The 19,364-nt window shown below is 44.1% G+C and overlaps 1 protein-coding gene across 1 annotated transcript; it reads left to right on the forward strand.

Annotated features, from left to right (window-relative positions):
• The first annotated feature begins 1,144 nt into the window (after positions 1-1,144).
• Positions 1,145-17,076, forward strand: chka (choline kinase alpha). Its single transcript, XM_018765602.2, has 12 exons — positions 1,145-1,547; positions 2,991-3,099; positions 5,571-5,624; positions 10,965-11,078; positions 12,848-12,981; positions 13,421-13,525; positions 14,123-14,181; positions 14,638-14,725; positions 16,051-16,159; positions 16,285-16,391; positions 16,493-16,574; positions 16,696-17,076. The coding sequence occupies exons 1-12, from the start codon at positions 1,312-1,314 to the stop codon at positions 16,753-16,755; spliced, it is 1,257 nt and encodes a 418-aa protein (XP_018621118.1). The 5' UTR covers positions 1,145-1,311; the 3' UTR covers positions 16,756-17,076.
• The last annotated feature ends 2,288 nt before the right edge of the window (positions 17,077-19,364 follow it).

Genomic DNA, 19,364 nt, shown 5'->3' on the forward strand with positions numbered 1-19,364 from the left:
TGTCCCGCATTTCCTTCACGGGACAAGCGGTTCGGAAAATGTGCGTGTGTGTGCGCTTTGCATCTTCCACGCTCCTCTTATGGCCATCCTACAACGAAATCTCACCGTACCGGGAAACCTTTACTTGTGCTTAAACAACCCAGCAGTTCAGACTGTTTTGGTCTGTCCCAGTAAATGTTTGAATGGCACTGATTGCAGGACCGATCTCCAAAAAGGCAGATGGGTCATTGCCCCTGTGGTTCAAGGACGGAAGAATGATCTCTCCTCCTTCGGCACAGAAATAGCCGGTTTGTTAGTCTGTCTGGTGATTTTTTTTCACACGCAAAATGGCATATCTTTCCAAACTAGCACGTAACACACGACGCAGGAGGCGTCCGGCGAGTGATTGCCAAACTTTTTTTCCCAGCCAAGGAAAAAGGAGCAAAGGGCCTAACTCGCTGATAATCACCTCCAGTTTTTATTGATTGCCCGCTTAGCCCACATCCACGAGACCCACCGTCCCGGGTCAGCAGCGTATGTGTACAGGCAGGAGGTACTTTTAAACCCTCTTAGAGAAATTTCACTTTTACTGTTTGTTTTTTTGTCACTCTCAAGTCCAGCTGTTTTGTCATCTTTTACTATGCTGGACTTATTTATAAATATACACCATACTACCCCTAGTACTACTACTACCAATACTAATACTACTACTCCTACTACTACTACTAATAATAATAAGAATAGTAACGAAGTTGTCAGATTCTGGAAGGGCCAAATAATATTAGCAATAATGCTAATGCTGTGTATGACTCAGTGTGACAGTGGTCACTTTGGGGCATTTTTTCACAACATGGGGATTAATTGTGTCCAGAAACACAAAGAGGTGACGGATAACTGTGTCCTGTCACGCGTCCTGCAATGCTGCAATAAACAAAGTGTAATAATACGTGCTAATCATTAGAACTTCAAGAGCAAGCAGCAACATCGCAGAGCAGTTTCTCACTTGTGGCGCATTTTGAGACTCATCAAGTTACTGACATATTTGAAGATCTGGGGGGGCGGGGCCTCCGGCGAGCCAATGGGAGAGCGCGGTGGGTAAGCCCCCCCCTGGAACCCAGCGAATGGGGTCTCGCGTTAAAGAGCTGCGCTCGAGCGCAGCCCGCGGTCACTCGCTGTTGCAGCGCAAGACGACGAGCATCTCCCTATCGCTTCGTTGCAAGTTAATTTTGTAAAAGACCGCATTAAAAGAGACGGACGGGCTACTTCAGTGGAGTAACCTGAGAAAGAAAGAGTTCTTGAGTATTTTTATATTCTTCTTCCCAGTGGCTCACAATGAAAACCAAGTTCATAAACGGGGTGTCCTCCTCCCCGTCGCTGTCCCTCGGCCTCCTCGTCACCGAGAACGCGCTGGCCGTTCAGCCGGACGCCGATCCGGGCTTCAAGGAAGCGCCGCGCTCCGAGGAGCCGGACGCGCAGACGAGGCGCAAGGCGTTTTTGTGGTGCCGAGAGTTCCTGCACGGAGCCTGGAAGACCCTGACCGAGGAGGACTTCCACATCAGCATCATAAGGTGAGGTGTCGCCGTCGGGCAGTCAGTCAGTCATCAACATCACGATGAACATCAATCATCATCATCCGTCACTCAGTCTGCGCATCCACGTCAGTCAGATGATCACATAATTTTTTTGTTTTCTCTTTAAATTTTGTAATTGTCCGCCTTGCTTGTAACAGGAACTGAGGCAGAGGACACTTAAACATGTCCTCCTATAGGCTTATTAATTTCATGAATCAATAGGGTAGTAGTACCATGTCTTTTTTGTCTCTGTTTCTCTTGCTCTTAACCATTTTTCTCACCCAAGGAGAGTCGGGGCAATGAATCACTGTGTGCGTCTCCACTTCAGACTGTGCTTTCTGTTTAAATCCCCACCAGCAGAAAAGTAGACATCCATAATAAATATGAAAACATTCATATGATGATATCATATGATTGTGATGATTCGTATCATACAGGATTTGTAGAGCAGCCCAGCAAACTACTCATCAGACTTACTCACTGTATTAAAATGCTGTATGTACCATAAGCTCCTTTAAATTTAAATCTTAATTTGGCAGGGGGTGCGGTGGCACAATGGGTTGGACTGGGTCCTTCTCCAGTGGGTCTGGGGTTCGAGTCCTGCTTGGGGTGCCTTACGACGGACTGTCGTCCTGTCCTGGGTGTGTCCCCTCCCCCTCCGGCCTTATGCCCTGTGTTGCCGGGTAGGCTCCGGTTCCCCGCGACCCTGTATGGGACAAGTGGTTCAGAAAATGTGTGTGTGTGTGTGTGTGTGTGTGTGTGTGTGTGTGTGTGTGTGTTAATTTGGCTGTTAATATTCTCTATTAGCTGTTTTTGTATTAGACCTATGATTGTATGTGTGAATAATTATGAGGTCAGTGTCATGAAAACACACATGGTCTGTCTTTGTGCCAGAGTACATGCTGCCAGGTGTGATGCCACATATTATTAATTCAGTTCTTAGGTCTGTTATCTGGAGACTTATAATATTTGACTAATAATATTATGATGTCAGATCTATTGGTGTGGCGCTATTCAGGCTAAGTACCTTTACTCGAGGGGACTACTTCAGCAGCCGTGAGTAACTCTTGTTCCGTGTCTTTGACCCCCCCCCACTTCTGCGCTGCACGTAAACTGGAAGAAACGGTGCATTAACTTTTTCTTTCACGTCACTAATACGGGGTCAAAGGGTTGCAAATTAGCTAGAGCTGTTGCCTTGCAGGTGAAGAACCTGGGTTCAGATCCCCACTCCTGCTGTAGTACCCCCCATGCAAGGTACTTTCCCAGATTTCCTCTAGTAAAAATGATCTCGGTGTATAAATGGATAAATGACTGTAAGCAGCCTGGTGTCGAAACCTTGTATGTTGCTTTGGAAAAGAGGGACAGGATGAATAAATAATAATAATAATAATAATAATAATAATAATAAAAAGGTGCATCTGATGTGGTTGTTCCTGTTAGAGGAGGCCTGAGCAACATGCTGTTCCTCTGCGCTTTGCCCGACACCCAGAAGAGCGTTGCGGATGAGCCCCGAAATGTGCTCCTGCGACTGTACGGGGCCATCCTGCAGGTGAGTGCAACCTGGCCTCCAAACCATCTGACCATCTGCTGATATTTACACTGCTCTTACCGTGTGTGAGCTGCTGCCCTTTTGCACGCTTTAACTGCACCACCCTTCAGAGGAAGTGCTCATGTGTCTTATCGGGCACAATGTTAAGAAGTCTAGAGCCGAGTTGGACTGGGGGTGGATGGGGGAGGGGCAGAAGAATATAATCACCTTGTAGATAAACATGTTTGAGAGTCATGTCTTGTCTCCCAGCATCCCCCGGTGCACCTTGGCTTCCCACAAGTGTCCCTGTTAAACCCCTGAGAAAAGAGGCAGGCAGTGTTTGGGTTAGTCCTCAATATCAACTTGTGACTCATTTAACCAGGGAGGTGGTGGTGTGGGGTAGGGCTGGGAATCTCAATGAATGTAACTTGAGGAGTGCTGAGAATAAATAATAAAATAATGAAAATAACAACCTGAACTGTTAGTTCTGTTACCTGAATGCCTTAACTAAACTCCAACCACCACCACCCCCCATGTTCGGCATGCCAAAGCTAAGTCTCAGTTTAATCATTAATAAATGACCTGTTTTGTTCAGCTTTTCTCCAGTTACTCCCCAGAGGTCTGACTGCAGTAATCTGACCATTTGCGTGTTCCTGTAAACAATGCTTGGTGTAACTTACATTCAGTGGTACTTGCAGCAGATAAAATTGTATGAAATGTTCAGTATCCTCCCGAGACCTGAAAGAATAGGATTTTAGATGTATTGCTAGAAACTCCACTCCCAGACATGTGGTGTCACTTAAAAGTGTACAATGTGCTCTCTAAGGTGCATTAGGTCTCAGCACTGTAGCATATACAGTTTGGGGGGGAGACACATTTAAAAATATACGTCCTCTAGAGCGGACAAAAATGAATGGTTGGGTCTCAGGAGGATAATATGTTGTACCACATACACAAAATTAGACTAACTAACAATATTATTATTATTATTCTTTTTTTTACTCTTTCTGGGTGGGAGATGAGATGACGGTGTCCTTTTTTTATTTAAAAAAAAATCACCCTACTGTTCAGGGTGGTTAGGGGGATCAACTTTAACCCCCCAAAATGTTTGGTACTTCTCAAAAGCAGCAGACCACACAGAATCTGTAGTTTCATGGTAAAAAGGCAGAAGCGCACCTGTTGGCCATGGCGTCTCAACCCCGTGCAACAGAGTAGCGTGACTGAGGAGATCTGCTTGGCCGCCTGCCTGCTTGCCTGCATACTTGTGCGTGCGCGTGAGTGTGAGCGTTTGTGCAGTTGTTGTGGAGCGATGTACCCCCATGGCTGTACTTGCGTGTGTTCTTTGCCGTAGGCTTTCCGAAGGGATCGTGCCTTGCGCACTCTTGTTTCCAGGTGATTCCACCATACCACACGGTACAGTATAAGATCTCTGAAGCTGCAGATCTGTCTTCAACTCGTAAACGTTCACTCTCATCTGCCACTGCAACGTTAATTAGCCACTCAGATATGAGTACGGTCATTCCTTCCTTTGTTTGTGCTTCAGACGTCTTTAATTTTTAGCCAGGTGGCCACTTTACTGTCTATGCACTTCTAGATAGTAGGGATACCAAAAAATGGACAGTTGAATGAATCTGGCCTTGGAATAATCGAGGACTTGCAATGTTGACATTTTCTTTTTCCCCCTCAATGACAGCGCTATTGTTGGTCCGGTTTATTTTGCTGTTGTGCAATAAAACCTTTGCTTTGATAATTGACTTAATACATTTCAATGAAGGGCTTGACCCGTCTCTAAACCGCCCATCATATGCGCTGTCAGAACAATAGCACTTGCACTGTGTCCTAGTTTATGAGGTGTCACCTGATTTAAATTGTGTTAACTCACCGGTCACATTTTCTGTCATCTGTAAATATTTAAGTGTAAGCCCTGTGAATACAAATAATTCCAGTGTTACACCCGCAATTTTATTTTACGTTTATAACAAAATATATATATTTTTCTTGCCTTTTACAAAAGGCATCCAGTACTGCTAGTCATGCCCGTTCAGAATAAATAATGCGCTCCCATGGCGCGTTGCAGAAGTCATTAAACCAGTTATCACATAATTTTTACATTTTACTGAATGAATAAATGTTTAAAAGAATATCAAAACTATAAAATAAATGTGATTCTGGGTAGTAACTAGTTTACACAGTTTTAAGCTGCATAGTTCTGCTTAGTAAAAATTGAAACATGACAAATTTTAAAACTAAACACCAGCATTGTGGTGGTATTATTTTTAAGATGGAGTTTATACTGGAAGTTCTACATTGTTGCTTTCAGTCATGGTTTGAATGGTACTAATAAGGATAATATGTGTATATTAATCAGTTAGTGCTGTAGGGGTCCTTTTAGTGCTCACTCTTTTATTGGCCTCCTCTGATCGTTTTGAGTGTTGCGCTGCGGTATTTTGCCCTGAACTCACTGTTGGTCTCTTGCTTTTTCTCATTCATAGATGTCCTGTAATAAAGGAGAGACCAAACAGTCAAACAAAGAGAATGTCATTCAGGTAAGTCACCATTGCATGTGTGGATGACTACCCCCCGACCCTTTTCACATGGCCACATCATTCTGTCAGTGTAAAGTTCGGCAGGCTTGTCACCCACATCTTGCAGTATGCATTCAATGTGTGTTGCTCAGCAACCCTGGGTTCGAGTGCATCTTAACTACCAGGTGGAATTTGATGACTAGCCCCCCTCCTCAGGGTGCCCTCGCATTCCACACGGACCACTGCAAATATTCACTCCGCTGTAAACATGAGGAGATGGCCTTTTTGTAGCATGAAGAAGAATTATTGGTTTGGTCACATTCATAAATTAAGTATGAGGAAAAATTCTTTATTATTTTATTGTCTTAGTTTTGTACGTTTTATTGTCTTTATTGTTTCTGTGTCATCAACAAAACTGGAAGTTACTAGTTTATTGTACTTGTTTTCTCTTCCCTTCTAAAAATCAACATTTTAAAATATATATAACTCCTTTTTATATATATATATAATTTGATATTTATGTAACATCTTTGCATATATTAATCACACACACACACACACACACACACACACTGGCTCTAAACCGCTCATCCCAAGCAGGATCGCAGCAAGCCAGGGCCTAGCCTGGCAGCACAGGGCGCAGGACGAGGGGATACAACCAGGACGGGATGCCACTCCGTCACAGGGCACCCCAAGCGGGACTCAAACCCCAGAACCACTAGGGAGCAGGATCTGGCCAGACCTGCTGTGCCACCGTACCACCCCCACAAATGTTAATATGAAATACAGTATAAATATAATTACATGTAATGTTATATAGCATATTTGCACATATAACTGTGTCATATCAGTTTATACCATTTTAAATACATACATAATTTAAAGGAAATATAAATATATTTCAATTTTTTAAAAAATATATGCATTTTAAAGATTTTCAAAAGTTTTTCAGGTCATGTGAGTGGGCTGTTCATTACTACTGCTGTCTGCACTTATATAAAAATATTCAAGAGTTAGATAGTAACAGACACAGTATTTTTGTGTATATACAGAGATATATGGTAGTAGCTGTGAGACTTTTTACAGAAATGTTCTAGTTGGGAACACACACACACACACACACACACACACATTGTGAGAAAAACATGTTTCTTCTAGTGACAGAGTGTATTTTTGGAGGAATGATGTACGTTGTCACCCTGTGTGTGGGTGCAGTAAATTCCGGGTCACTATCCCATTAGGAGGTAATCCAGGCTGTGTCCTCTGTCCACCGCCCTACGTCATACCACCGGTCTCCTCACGCCCTTCACTCCTTTATCCCCTGCTGTCTTCCTGTGAATCCCCTGTGCGGACTCGAAACCCGCAGTGCTGGCTCGTGCCCTATGCACAAGTGCACAATTAAATTTAAAAATCAAAACACACACACAGAATGCTGTTCTGAGTACTGTATGCTATGCAACAAGGAGGACGGCAGCTTTCTCTCATGCCCCAAAGTTTTTAACACTAACCATCAGGGCAGCCGTAGCAGATTGGCCTAAAGGGATTAGCGCAGGCAGCCGTGGTACCTCGGTCACGTGACTGCACGTTTGGCACACACAACAGGAGCAGCTGGCACCCAAGGGCCTGCGCTGACCGCTGGCATCCAGTTAAAATGGACACAGTGTTCCTCTGTGTCATTCTGTCCTGCTGGTGCTTTGTGTCACTTCATTGGCGCGTTTAGGTTTCAGCACTCGCATTCCTCCTCCTGCAGAGGTCCCACGGAGACATGATCCTCTTTTTATTTATAGCTCTTTAATTATCAACCTGCAGCTACACAAAGGGCTTTGGACCGACTCCCAGGATTCATAAAGCAGAGGCAATAAAGAAATGGAACAGCCGTAGTGTAGAATGGAGGCTCTTCTCAGATCTAGTCTGATTTTTCTTCTTCGTTTTACTGTTTTTTCATCTTTTCATGTGGAGATTCTTCACCAGCTTTATTCCAGTCCTTATAATAAGCGAGTTGTAGGGCCTTCCTGATGTTAGAAGAAATATCGAGCGGTTATGCTTCTCCTCTTTTTCAGAAAAGACAGTTGTCCTGACTCAGGTTTTGACTTATATTGTATGTCATCAGGGGGCGTGGTGGCGCAGTGGGTTGGGCTGGGTCCTGCTCTCCAGTGGGTCTGGGGTTCGAGTCCCACTTGGGGTGCCTTGCAACGGACAGGCATCCCATCCTGGGTGTGTCCCCTCCCCCTCCGGCCTTACGCCCTGTGTTGCTGGATTAGGCTCCTGTTCCCCGTGACCCTGTATGGGACAAGTGGTTTGGAAAGTGTGTGTGTGTGTCATGTCATTGTCCAAACCGCTTGTCCCACATGGGGTCATGGGGAGCCAGAACCTAACCTGGCAACACAGGGCGTAAGGCCGGGGGGGGGGACGCCAGTCCGTTGTAAGGCACCCCAAGCGGGACTCGAACCCCAAACCCATCAAAGAGCAGGACTAGGACCAACGCCACCAAATCCCCCACATATATATATATAAATAAAAATAATAATATATTTTATACATAAAATATGTAAATTTACTAGTGTTTCAGTGTTTGGGATTTATGGCATTTATGATGTTAAAATTGTATGTGTAGCCGGAAAGTGATGTTTATTTGATGTTTTCCAGCACTAACAGTTTTTTTGTTAGAATGTTCTTCAGCTCACAGTTCTGTTTCTGAGGAAGTAATCTTTCCTGAACACCCCCTCCCCTCCCCACACACACACACACACACACACACACACACACACACACACACACACACACACACACACACACACACACACATATACACACGCAGAGCAGCAAGTGATGCATTCCACTCGCTGAGTGGAAGTCATGTGACTGTGTTACTCAGTAAGGGGTGACACGTGTGTGTGTGTGTGTGTGTGTGTGTGTGTGTGTGTGTGTGTGTGAGGAAACCTCACAGGGTTGAAGGAAAAGCAGTTCCATTGAATCCAGGATGTTCACAAGCTCACAATACAGTTTAATAGTTTAATAAATTTCAGCTGTGTTCAACTGCAGTGTCTCACCAAGGTTTCTTACCCCACAAAATGTCAAAGGTACAAGACAGGTGAACAATGCTGACATGTTCTTGATGGAAGAACCTGGACCCATTGATCTGGTACAGTTTCCTCACAGGAGGTCAGGGTTCAGGTTTTATCAGTATTATTATTACTACATTTATTTCTTTTTCTGACAAATTTCACCATAACATCTTACAGCATTTTACCGGTTTATAAAGCTGGTTAATTCTTTCTTTGTGCAGTTCGGTTTTAGTACTTTGCTCAGGAGCACTACAGTAGTAGGCAGGATTCAAACCTATGACCTTTGGATCCAAAGGCAGCAGCACTAACTACTACACGGGCTGCTCCCGTGACCATTGTTATTAACCATTGGTAAATTATGGTACTAACCATTATTTGTCTGTTATTTACCTTGGGAAAAAAAAAATGTTAGGCTTATACACTAAACTACTTACAGTTATTTGTAGGGATTAATTGTTACTGTATGAATTGAGGTTAAACACCTTGATAAAATATACTATAGTAGGAACATGGATTCAAACCCAGGTACATTTATTTCAAGGCAACAACTCTATTCACAATGCTGTCTAATGCTCATGAAACCCACAGAGGCAACAAGATAGACTTCACCATGGTGAAAAGTACAGCAGAAGATGGATTTAGGGCAATAACACTGGAGGGCTGTGTTAACCTACATTGTACACTGCTGTTGTGTGCGGTATCACTGACGTGGCTATGCACACACAGAGTTCAGGAACACGGTTTATGTCACGGTGATTATGGGATTGAATGTATAATGAGCCGAGCAGATTTATTTTTGGGCATATCAACACTGGCAATGTTACATAATGGGTTGTCTGACTGGAGACATGAATGAGGATGTGATTCAGACAACGTATAGGGGTTTGTTATGTTGTCACAGTCCAAATATGTCATGTCCTAGCTGGTGTGCTGGCTACCCATTTGGGTCTGGAGGAGTAAAGAGGTTAAAATCCTGTTAATTTTTTGGTGAGGCCATCTGAAGGGGTAACCTGATCATCCCCCAACACCCCAGCAAGAATGATCCACTCTTCGTCCTCTGGCCGCTCAGTGGTCGCATACAAAGATTCTCGGTTTTGGCTTGGATGTTGTGGAATGAACTCCCCTTTGCCCCTCAGAGCTACTGAATCCCTCATGGAAAAGCATCCGCTGAATGCATGAATGAAAGTGAAAACTTTGGACTAAATGAGGTCTTTCTGTCCCTATCTACGGGTGGATAGGGTTAGGATAGAAAGAGGCTGGATGACCCCAAAACCCTGGGGTCGTGTACAGAGACAGGTGTGGAAACACTTGTGAGATGTTGCCACTGTTTGCCTGCTGGAGAAATGCTTGATGGCACCTTGGTGATGCCTTCCCATCATCAGGAAATAGTGCCCAGGCACTTCCTGTCTTCTCCTGCTACGTTTACAATTGTGTCTGAACGTTCTGCTTTCTGGACCAAAATAGTTCTCACAGAAATAGTAAATCTTTTGAAAGCTGGCCGGTGTCGGAAGGCCGTTGCGGTCCAGTGGTCCTGTTCAGTTTGTTTCTCCCTGTTGAGGGAATCCCAGCGTTCCTTTTATTCGGGTTGCAACAATGGCTGGCCGGCTCCATCCTGCTCCACACAATCGCCTTGCTTGTTCCCCTCTCCCCTCTTCCATCTCTCCCCCCAACCCCCCATGCGGAACGCGTCATGCAACGGCCCCTGCTGGGAAACGCATTCGTAATTTTAACCAATCAGGACAGGCTAAAGGAACCGAACGGTCAGAGTGCACACGACAGCGGCTCAGTAACTAATTAACATGCTAATTAGCATAAACATATGCATTTTGGTGAAACTGTAACTGTAAATAGGTTTTAAATGGGCTCAAGGTTGCAGTGGGCTCCTGTCCAGTGCGTTGGCATATGGTTGGGTGCGTGAGTCCTTCCTGCGCTATAACAACATGTGAAATTCAGTGTAGTGTAACCTCTAGCCAGCGCTGGCGCTGTCCTCCAGCCCCGTGGGCTCTTTATACGAGGCTTCCGTGTAAATAAGGACTCTGTTCTGCTGCCACTTTCCCCCGAAACAGGAAACCTGGGCTCTTGTTCTTTCTCCTCAGGCAGTTTTTGCACTGTGGTGTCCATCTAACTGCCGTTTTGGACCCTGGTGTCTCCACTCTGTGCTGGGGGGGTTCTTCTCAGTGAACATGCCGACATGAACAGTTGACCTTTAGTGCTTTTCAGGTGTGTGTGGGGTGGTCAGTAAATATGATGATGTGAAGGTGTGTGTGTGTGTGTGTGTGTGTGTGTGTGTCCACAGGGTGCCGAGGCCATGGTGCTGGAGAGCGTAATGTTCGCCATTCTGGCTGAACGGGACCTCGGACCCAAGCTCTATGGCATCTTCCCCCAGGGTCGCCTGGAGCAGTTTGTTCCTGTAAGTATCCCCCCAACTTGTGTTGTCACTCTTCCCTTCCCTTCCCGGCTGTGGGGTTGGGGGACGGGGGGCACCATCCTGCTGGAGTCGCACCACCAAGATTCTTTCCAGAGGTTAGGAAGGGGAATGGGAAAAAATAAAAGCATTGTTGAGGGTGCGAGGCTGGTTCTCACTGGGGCAGCAGGAAGCCAGGGCAGCTGTGTGTGTGTGGAGTGGCTGACAGTGAGGTGTTATGTTTGTCAGGAAATTCAAGATATAGAAGCTGCTTTCTCTACCCATGTGTATCATGCAACATCTAGCTAAACACACAGGCACCCCAGTTTACAAACCCAACTGGGACCAGATGTCTGTTTGTAGTTGGATTTGTTCACAGCTCACTTTACTTAGGTTCTGTTAAAATCTTACATATAGTTATAATAAAAAAAGTCTTGAGATTTTTCATTTTTATTTTTATTAACGTGAGACTCAAAATTAAAAGTAATACATCTGAAAATACATCAGTGTTTGTAACTTTGAAAGCTTGTAACATCATATTATTCCCACTGATAATATGAATTAGAGAAGATTAGTGTTACTGTATTACAGCTTGAAGTAGCAAGTCGTTTTGGTACAGTTTGTAATGAAGCGGAAGGAAACATGACGCACTGCTGTCACGTTACACAGTATTTGAGCTGTTTGGCTTCGATTTTATGTTGCGTTTGGATTTTGAATTGTAGCTGAGCTCTCATTTTCCAGTAGTGCTCTTCCCCCAGATGTGTTTGTTTTATCTGGAACCGCTGACTGCGTCTCGTTATCCTTTTCACAGCTGACGAGCATCTGGGGCCCTCGACCGCGCATCAGGGATGCTTTTGTGTGTGTGTGCATGCATGTGTGTGTTCACTTATTTGAATTTAAACGAGCTGTGGGAATTAAAGCCGAGCCTTCCCTTCAGCCTTTAACATTAAAAAAGCAACCTGCAGGAAAGGTTATGGAAAACTGGAGTACTTTTACAGTTTTAAAATTTTATTTAATCCTCAAGATGTGTAGAACAGGGACATAAACATTCTGTAGATGTTGTTATGCTGACCGAATTCAGCTTGGCTGCACACAGATGGCATACATTCAGGCGTTAGTGCTGGTTAGAACTGGTGTAAATGTCCCTGAGCTGCATTACTTCCCCATTATTCAGAACATTCTTTCTACATGATCTATCATAGAGAACCAATTTATGTATCGGGTTAATTTCCAGAGCTCCACCTATCTGTCAGCATCGCTGTCCTGCTCCAGCCTTGGGTTCGTCCTAAGAAATGCCTGCATAGGAACAATAGGAACATGAGCCAAAGTCACAAAACAGCGCTGACAGCTAACACACTGCCAGCTTTTTGTCGCTTAAAGTATGTTGACACGTTCCTCAGAACAGGAACTTTGAAAGGGCTCCCAGTAGTCCTGCACAGTAACTCTTGTTACTTTGTATTCAGAATTATTCAAATGATCTGATCTGAAATATTTCATCTGTACCGGTTCAAGAATCCCACCCTGCTCAGGGGTTTTACACTGGGAACCAGAACTTGTACCAGGGTTCTTCAATCATAAGGCTACACTTGAACCACTGTGCCACCTGAAGGCCGCCATTTATCTGCCGTTGTTGTGGTGTCGATCTGCCACATTACAAGTTTTTGTAAGGATGGTGTCTTTTCCTAATGATTCTTATTGTACAGAATGGCAAATGTGAGCACCGTGACCCTTGTGAGTGTGTGTGTGTGTGAGACGTGTCCCGTTTGTGTTTGCAGAGTCGGAAGCTGGAGACAACTGAGCTGAAGGTCCCAAGCCTCTCGGCAGAGATTGCTCAGAAGATGGCTCGCTTCCACGGCATGAGGATGCCCTTCAACAAGGAGCCCAAGTGGCTCTTTGGCACCATGGAGAAGTGAGTCCATCTCATTTGTCAGCTACACTGCAGAGAGGCATCATTCGGTCTGGCTAGGCAACGATCCATAAATTAAACTGATATAAAAGCATCTCATGCGGGATATCCTGCTTTATAGATGCTCCTCCTGTCTACAAGTGGTCAAAGAAAAGTCCTGAGTAGCCAGAGCACAAATGTACCTTCTAGATAAATTACTGAGGTTTTTGTCAACTGGACACGATTTGATGAATCGGCAGTGTGTTGTGACTTTTGTTTACATTGTACTTAGCAGTTGCTTTTCTCCAAAGCAGCAGAAATTGTTAACATTGTTATAATAGCGCATAACATGTGGGACCCCTGGCCGTCAGTCGAGTCTCTCAGAGAGCAGCGTTATTTCAGTCTCAGTAAGCCTGAAAAGTTTACACTCCCATAGCACTGAATCTCTATGGGCCTCTTTCAGATACCTGAACCAGGTGCTGAGGATCACTTTCACCCGGGAGTCCCACGTCCGAATGTTCTCCCACCTCATGAGCTTCAACCTGCCCCAGGAAATGGAGACCCTCAAGTACGACACCCTTTCTTCTTAGTCCCTCCCAGTAGACCCTCCAAGTGGAGCCTTCCAGTAGTCCCTACAAATGCCTTCCCAGTAGCCCCTCCCTCCCAGTAGTCTCTTCTGATATTCCACCTTAGATACTGTCAACAGCATGTTGCATAACTGCAAGAGTTCCTCAATGGTCATATGCGGTCATATATTTTCCTTGAGCAAATACGGCACCCAGTCGGCACACCAGAGGACCTTAGTTCCTACTGTCTAGAGTCGTTTTACCAATTACAGGTTAATACTCCAGGAATGTGTGACTTCTTGGAGATCTTGAAATGCAAGATGTAAAATTTGGATCCATGTCATTAGCTAGAACCTAAATTCTTTCACAGTTCTGACAAGATGTATTTGACTGTGTTTATAGTCGTTTAGTTGACAGAGCTGATCTTTAGATAAACCTGTGGCTGTAAGCTGTTTACATTCTTTAATCCAGAGTTTCATATAAACAGCTTTGTTATGTATTGTTTGTTATTGGGTTGTGTCACCACTGTGCATAATTAAGATCTTGGTTACAACTCTTATGACATCCGCTGCAGTGATATATTCATGCTTTCTCTGCAGGTCTCTGCTTGAATCCACCCCATCGCCTGTCGTTTTTTGCCACAACGACTGCCAGGAAGGTAAAGGACGTTCCACAAGACCAAACATGCCGATAACATATTCGTACTGTTACTGGTTTATGGAATTGAGTTGACTAGCTGTAAATTACAATTTTAAACTGCTTGGATTCACCACTGGCTGAACCTTCTGTGTGTTTCATTGCAAAAGATTGTGCTGCATCAGAAGTTCTGCTTGGGATTCAAAGACATCTGGGGCTCAGCCTGAAGGGGGAGGGGTGTTGCGGTAGTGTGTGTTGGGAAATGGGGGATAGTTGCGCGGTGGAGACGAAGGTGCTGTGCTCAAGTTCACCGTGATTTTGCAGTTCCACAGAAAAAGTTCCAAGTGTCTTTTGGGGAATTGTTTGGGCCTTCGGCCCTGTTAGCCATTACCCTGAAATGAATCAAGGGCTCCTCAACAGAGATGTCGGGCCTTTAGCCGATAACTCGCATCACCTTAACCCTTCTCCGTCCTCACAGGCAACATCCTTCTTCTCAACGGCCGCGAGAACTCGGACCGACAGAAGCTCATGTTGATCGACTTCGAATACAGCAGCTACAACTACAGGTCAGTCCGAGTTGTACGGTGTTTTGTGGCACGCGGAGGCTTTCTGGAATTCCTCTTGTCAGATTAGTTTAGCTCCTTCCTTTGTGCCGTTTCCGAGAATCGAGGGTGTTCAAGATGTGACGATGGATTACTTTTGTTTTGGAGATTTTCTACAAAGCGTGCTGGTCGTAGAGTAGCCACTATGGTCAGCTGCCTTTGATGGAGCAGTGGGCCCTCGAACTGCACCGTCTCCAGGGCTCCGTGCCACGGTGTTACCTCGGTTTTCCATTCCCAGACCTGTTATCAGCTGGCCTGGCTTTTCAGAGACTCATCACAGCTCCGCTTTGCAAACCTGACGAAGCTTGCAGAAGTATGGTAGAGCTGGTTCTTCAGTTCCCACAGATTCGATGTCATGAGAACAGCCCCAATATTCCAGCGAGTTTACTCTGTGCCGTTACAAACGAGGAATTGCACTCGCGTTGTTGCGCGAAATAAAAATCTATGAACAAAGTGCTGCACTGTCACAGGGCCTCCAGAGTTCTAGAACTACGTATGCTCAGCTAGTGTGCAAATCCTTCACTGGAACGAGGAAGCTGTATCGTTTTTGGAGAAGCAAAATTCATCCTACCACTTTCCCAGAGCCTCCCCTCCACCGTGAGAGGGGGCCTGTTGGGGGAATGCCAGGAAACTCAGTGCTCGTCCTCTGTGACCAAGTCGTGCCTTTTGTCCTGTTTCCATGGCAACCGCGTGTCCCTCACAAAGCGATGTGTCTGTCTCCAGTGGCCAGCTCATTAAGGCTTCACCTCGAGAGATTGTCGGAGGACACAGGCTTAGCTTTTTTCACAGGGCTACCAGCGTCGGATTGCTTATTTAATACTTTGTTTACCATGCAAACACTCTCACCTGAGTTCTGTAAGCAGTGTAATTTACTTCAAGGTAATCTGAGTAAATACAGTATGTTTTTTTTTTTTTTTTTTTTTTACTTCAACAACACTAAGTTGTACAGCCAAAGTACATTTTTACCAATTTGAGCTTCATCACTTTTAAAGAAGCCTGATATTGTTATATTTAGCGCAACCCTGGGCCATCAGATAGCGTAGTGGTTAGAACTGCCTCCTTGCACAGAAAGATCCCATGTTTGATTCTCTCTCCCACTCTGATGCCCCAGAACAAAGCACTTGTCCTGAATTTTTCCGGTAAAAATGACCTAGCTGTGTAAATGGATGAATCATTGTGAATGAGTCACTTTGGAGAAATCTGTCAGCTAAATAAACGTAAATTAGCTGAACGTCCACTGATACTGACATGCGGATATTTTAGTGCAACACCTCATCTGTGTTTTGCAGAGGTTTCGATATCGGAAACCACTTCTGCGAGTGGATGTACGACTACACTTACGACAACTTCCCGTTCTTCAAGGCGAACTCTAAGAATTACCCCACCAAAGCTCAGCAGGTGTGTGCCACTCGGCGAGAGGGCGCCCGTGGAATGTCCCCCGAACGTTTGCCTGTCAAATGAAGGTCGTATATCGTATCACATCCAACATGTAAATAACCCAGCGCACTTTGGTTGTTCTGCAGCTGCATTTCATCAGCAGCTACCTTCTGGAGAGTGACAGTGGGTTTGGAAACCTAAGTGAGGAGGATCAGATGAAGGTCAAAGAGGAGATGCTGGTTGAGGTGAACAGGTGAGAGATCTGGTCACACTACCTGATCAGGTGTTGGGTTGGTGACATGTGTTTGGTTTCCTGAATTGTTTATTTTGTCGTGTGTTGCTTTAACCTGCCAGGTTTGCTCTTGCTTCTCACTTTTTCTGGAGCCTGTGGTCCATCATTCAGGCCAGAATATCCACCATTGAATTTGGCTATATGGTGAGTGTGTGTGGTTGTCCTATTATAAAAAAAACAGGCAAAAATAAATGTTAATTTGGACTGACCACTGCTGGATGACAGCATTGAGGTTTTCTCAGGTCATATCTTCCATTTCCCCCAGGAATATGCGGTGGCGCGGTTCGACGCCTACTTCGAGCAGAAGAGGAGATTGGGAAAATGAGTGAGCGCTGGGTAAAAAGGGAAGTGGTCGCTAGGGCAGTCACCACTTTCTTGTCATGGGTTTAGGGGTTGGGCGGGAGAGAAAGGGTCACCAGAAGTGAGTTGCTTTCTCGCTGAGGAAGTGTACACGGGACCACGTGGAAGGAAACAGAGCTGCGAACACCACGCCCCCCCCACCAAGCAGTGCAGCTCGGTGTTTACACTGGCCGTCATCTTCACCGAACAACCCGTGCTTTCTGGCATGTAGGGTCATCCTGAGCCTCTCGGGATAGGAAGTGCTTGAAAAAAGGTCACAAATACAGAAAAAAAAAAAAAAAAAAAATGGTTTATAAAATATATACGAGAAACCAAGGACCTGTGGAAAGTGCCATTCTAGCCCTCACATACAGCGGTAAAATACAGGGGAAAAGCCTTAACGCTAAAGACATTCCACAGGGTTTTTCATCACAGCACAAAAACAATCCCGCAGCTTAAAATTTTACCCACAGATGTTCGACGCCAGGAGCACTCAAGGTCCAAAGCTTAGCGCATTAGGCTGATTTTCCTGCAGGAGACCAAATACAGCAATGGCATGATTCCCGCTGCATGACTGACTCTTCATATCTCTCAGATTTAAACAGAAATATATAATGACTGCTGTTGAAGTAGCGGCAAATGACTGTTCATGTTCTCATTTTGAGGGTGTTTTCCCTGTCAAAGACTGTGAAAAGGGGTAAAGAATAATGTATGCAGCCTACCTCTGTGATTAAAGCATTTCCAGCAATGTGAGAAAAAAGAACTGCTCTGTTCCCCAGCCAGGTTGGTTAAGGGTTCAAAATTCTCTTGAAGTTGCTTGTGCTGTGGTTGTAGTAATAACCCATAACAAGCTGATTCCATACTATGATTATGAAATACTGTTTAGGAGGAAGGGACCAGTGACACTTTTACACTGAAGTTTTCAAGTAAAGTTAGAAACACAAATGGGTTCAGGGTGCCACTTTGCATTTGTATTTTCAACTGTCTCGACAGTTTGTGTTGAACCAGTGACACTTAAGTTGGCTTTTTTATAACAATTGTAATTTACTTTCGTCTCATGTTTGTGGTTTTAATGAATAGGAGCACTGAAAAGTTAAGCGTTGATTCCAGCAATTGTTGGCAGGCAAAGAAAAATTCATTATAAACGAAATGAAATGATCCGGAAACTTTGGGCGGTTATTTTTTAACATCTTTATTCATGGGAGTTTTGTATTTCTTCGTGATACTTGTTTTTTTCTCTGAATGTAAAACTTCATTTATTTACCTTGTCATGGCTTTTCAATGACTTTGTAACCTGTTTTTGTGAAACTAGTGCTCTCAACACTAATGCCTATACACTAGTTTTTGTTACACGATTTGACAGAATTTACTGTATTCTTACCCATGCAGAATTTTTTGTTTACTTGCCACTTTTTTTTAAACTTCATTTGGGGTCACTTCCTGTATCTGTTCTGGTTTATGAAATTGTTTTCATACCTGTTTGTATTCTGTTTCTTATGAAATAATATCACTTTAAAAACATGCAGCTTTTATTATTTGCACGTACAGTAATGATTCAGGGTGATGTTTTCTGCTTCGTAATGTGAAATGAAATTGCAGTGAGGAGCTGTTCCGTCTCCAGGTAACAGATGGGAAAACTGGAAGCTGTGATTGATGGGATTTAAAAGTGTACTTTGCATTGACCCCAAAGTTGTTCTCTGTGACCTCGACTCAACGTCCACGCCTGCGTGTAAATCTACGTGCCTGGATTTGCACAGTCATCGCTTTGTCGTTGAGCTGAAATTAATTGATGCCTTTGAAAATATGCCACTATAATGTGTACAGATTTGTTTACTGTACTGTTGCTCTTCATATTTGCAATTAAAAAAAACATTATCTTAACCTTTTCTGGTCTTGGGGTTTATTTTGGACCACATTTTATTTCGGTATCTGATTATTTGCATACATTTTCATTATTTCTGCATCGGGACAGTGTAAGACTATCGGGATGGAAATGGCACCATGTTCGTCACTCTGATGTAAAGACTTTTTGAATTAGCCATTTCTTCCCAGGAATGGGGGGGGATACCATAGCAAATGTGGAAATTAATCATTGGGTGAACAGTTGTGCTTTATGTGCACTGACTGGAGGTCACAGCTCCCCTTTGGCTTAATATTACTGTACATAATTTGATATAATGTCTGATATTGTATCAGAATTGAATCACACTTTCATTTCTCACACCAGTTAAATTATAATATTCTGTGTCAACCGTCAGTATGCCACTGTTAGGATTATTTCCAGAAGCTTCTTTACCTGGCTGTTGTCAGCCATACCCTCATACCTGAGAATATACAGTGAGAAGCTGAGGAGCATCAGCAGGTCCTTTGATCAATGTTGGTGGTGTTGGTCCCATGAGTAGAAGATGACTCCTGCATATAAAACTGCTCTACATGCGTATAAACAATTAATATGCAGCATATGCACATTTCCTTAAATATATATGTATTTTCTTTCATTATATTCAAAATAATAAAGCTGAGTCATTTTATATTTTCTGCACTGTCTAAAAATCAGATCTCCAAAAATCCAGTATGAGCACTCAAGTGTAACAG

This window comes from Scleropages formosus, chromosome 5, assembly GCF_900964775.1.
Source record: "Scleropages formosus chromosome 5, fSclFor1.1, whole genome shotgun sequence".
NCBI lineage: Eukaryota > Metazoa > Chordata > Actinopteri > Osteoglossiformes > Osteoglossidae > Scleropages > Scleropages formosus.

Excerpts from the sequence above, each read along its gene's own strand:
- chka (XM_018765602.2), top strand. The coding sequence starts at position 1,312 with ATGAAAACCAAGTTCATAAACGGGGTGTCCTCCTCCCCGTCGCTGTCC. Across the intron at positions 3,100-5,570 it reads TGTACGGGGCCATCCTGCAG|ATGTCCTGTAATAAAGGAGA; the intron begins GTGAGTGCAACC and ends TCTCATTCATAG. Across the intron at positions 16,392-16,492 it reads ATGCTGGTTGAGGTGAACAG|GTTTGCTCTTGCTTCTCACT; the intron begins GTGAGAGATCTG and ends TTAACCTGCCAG.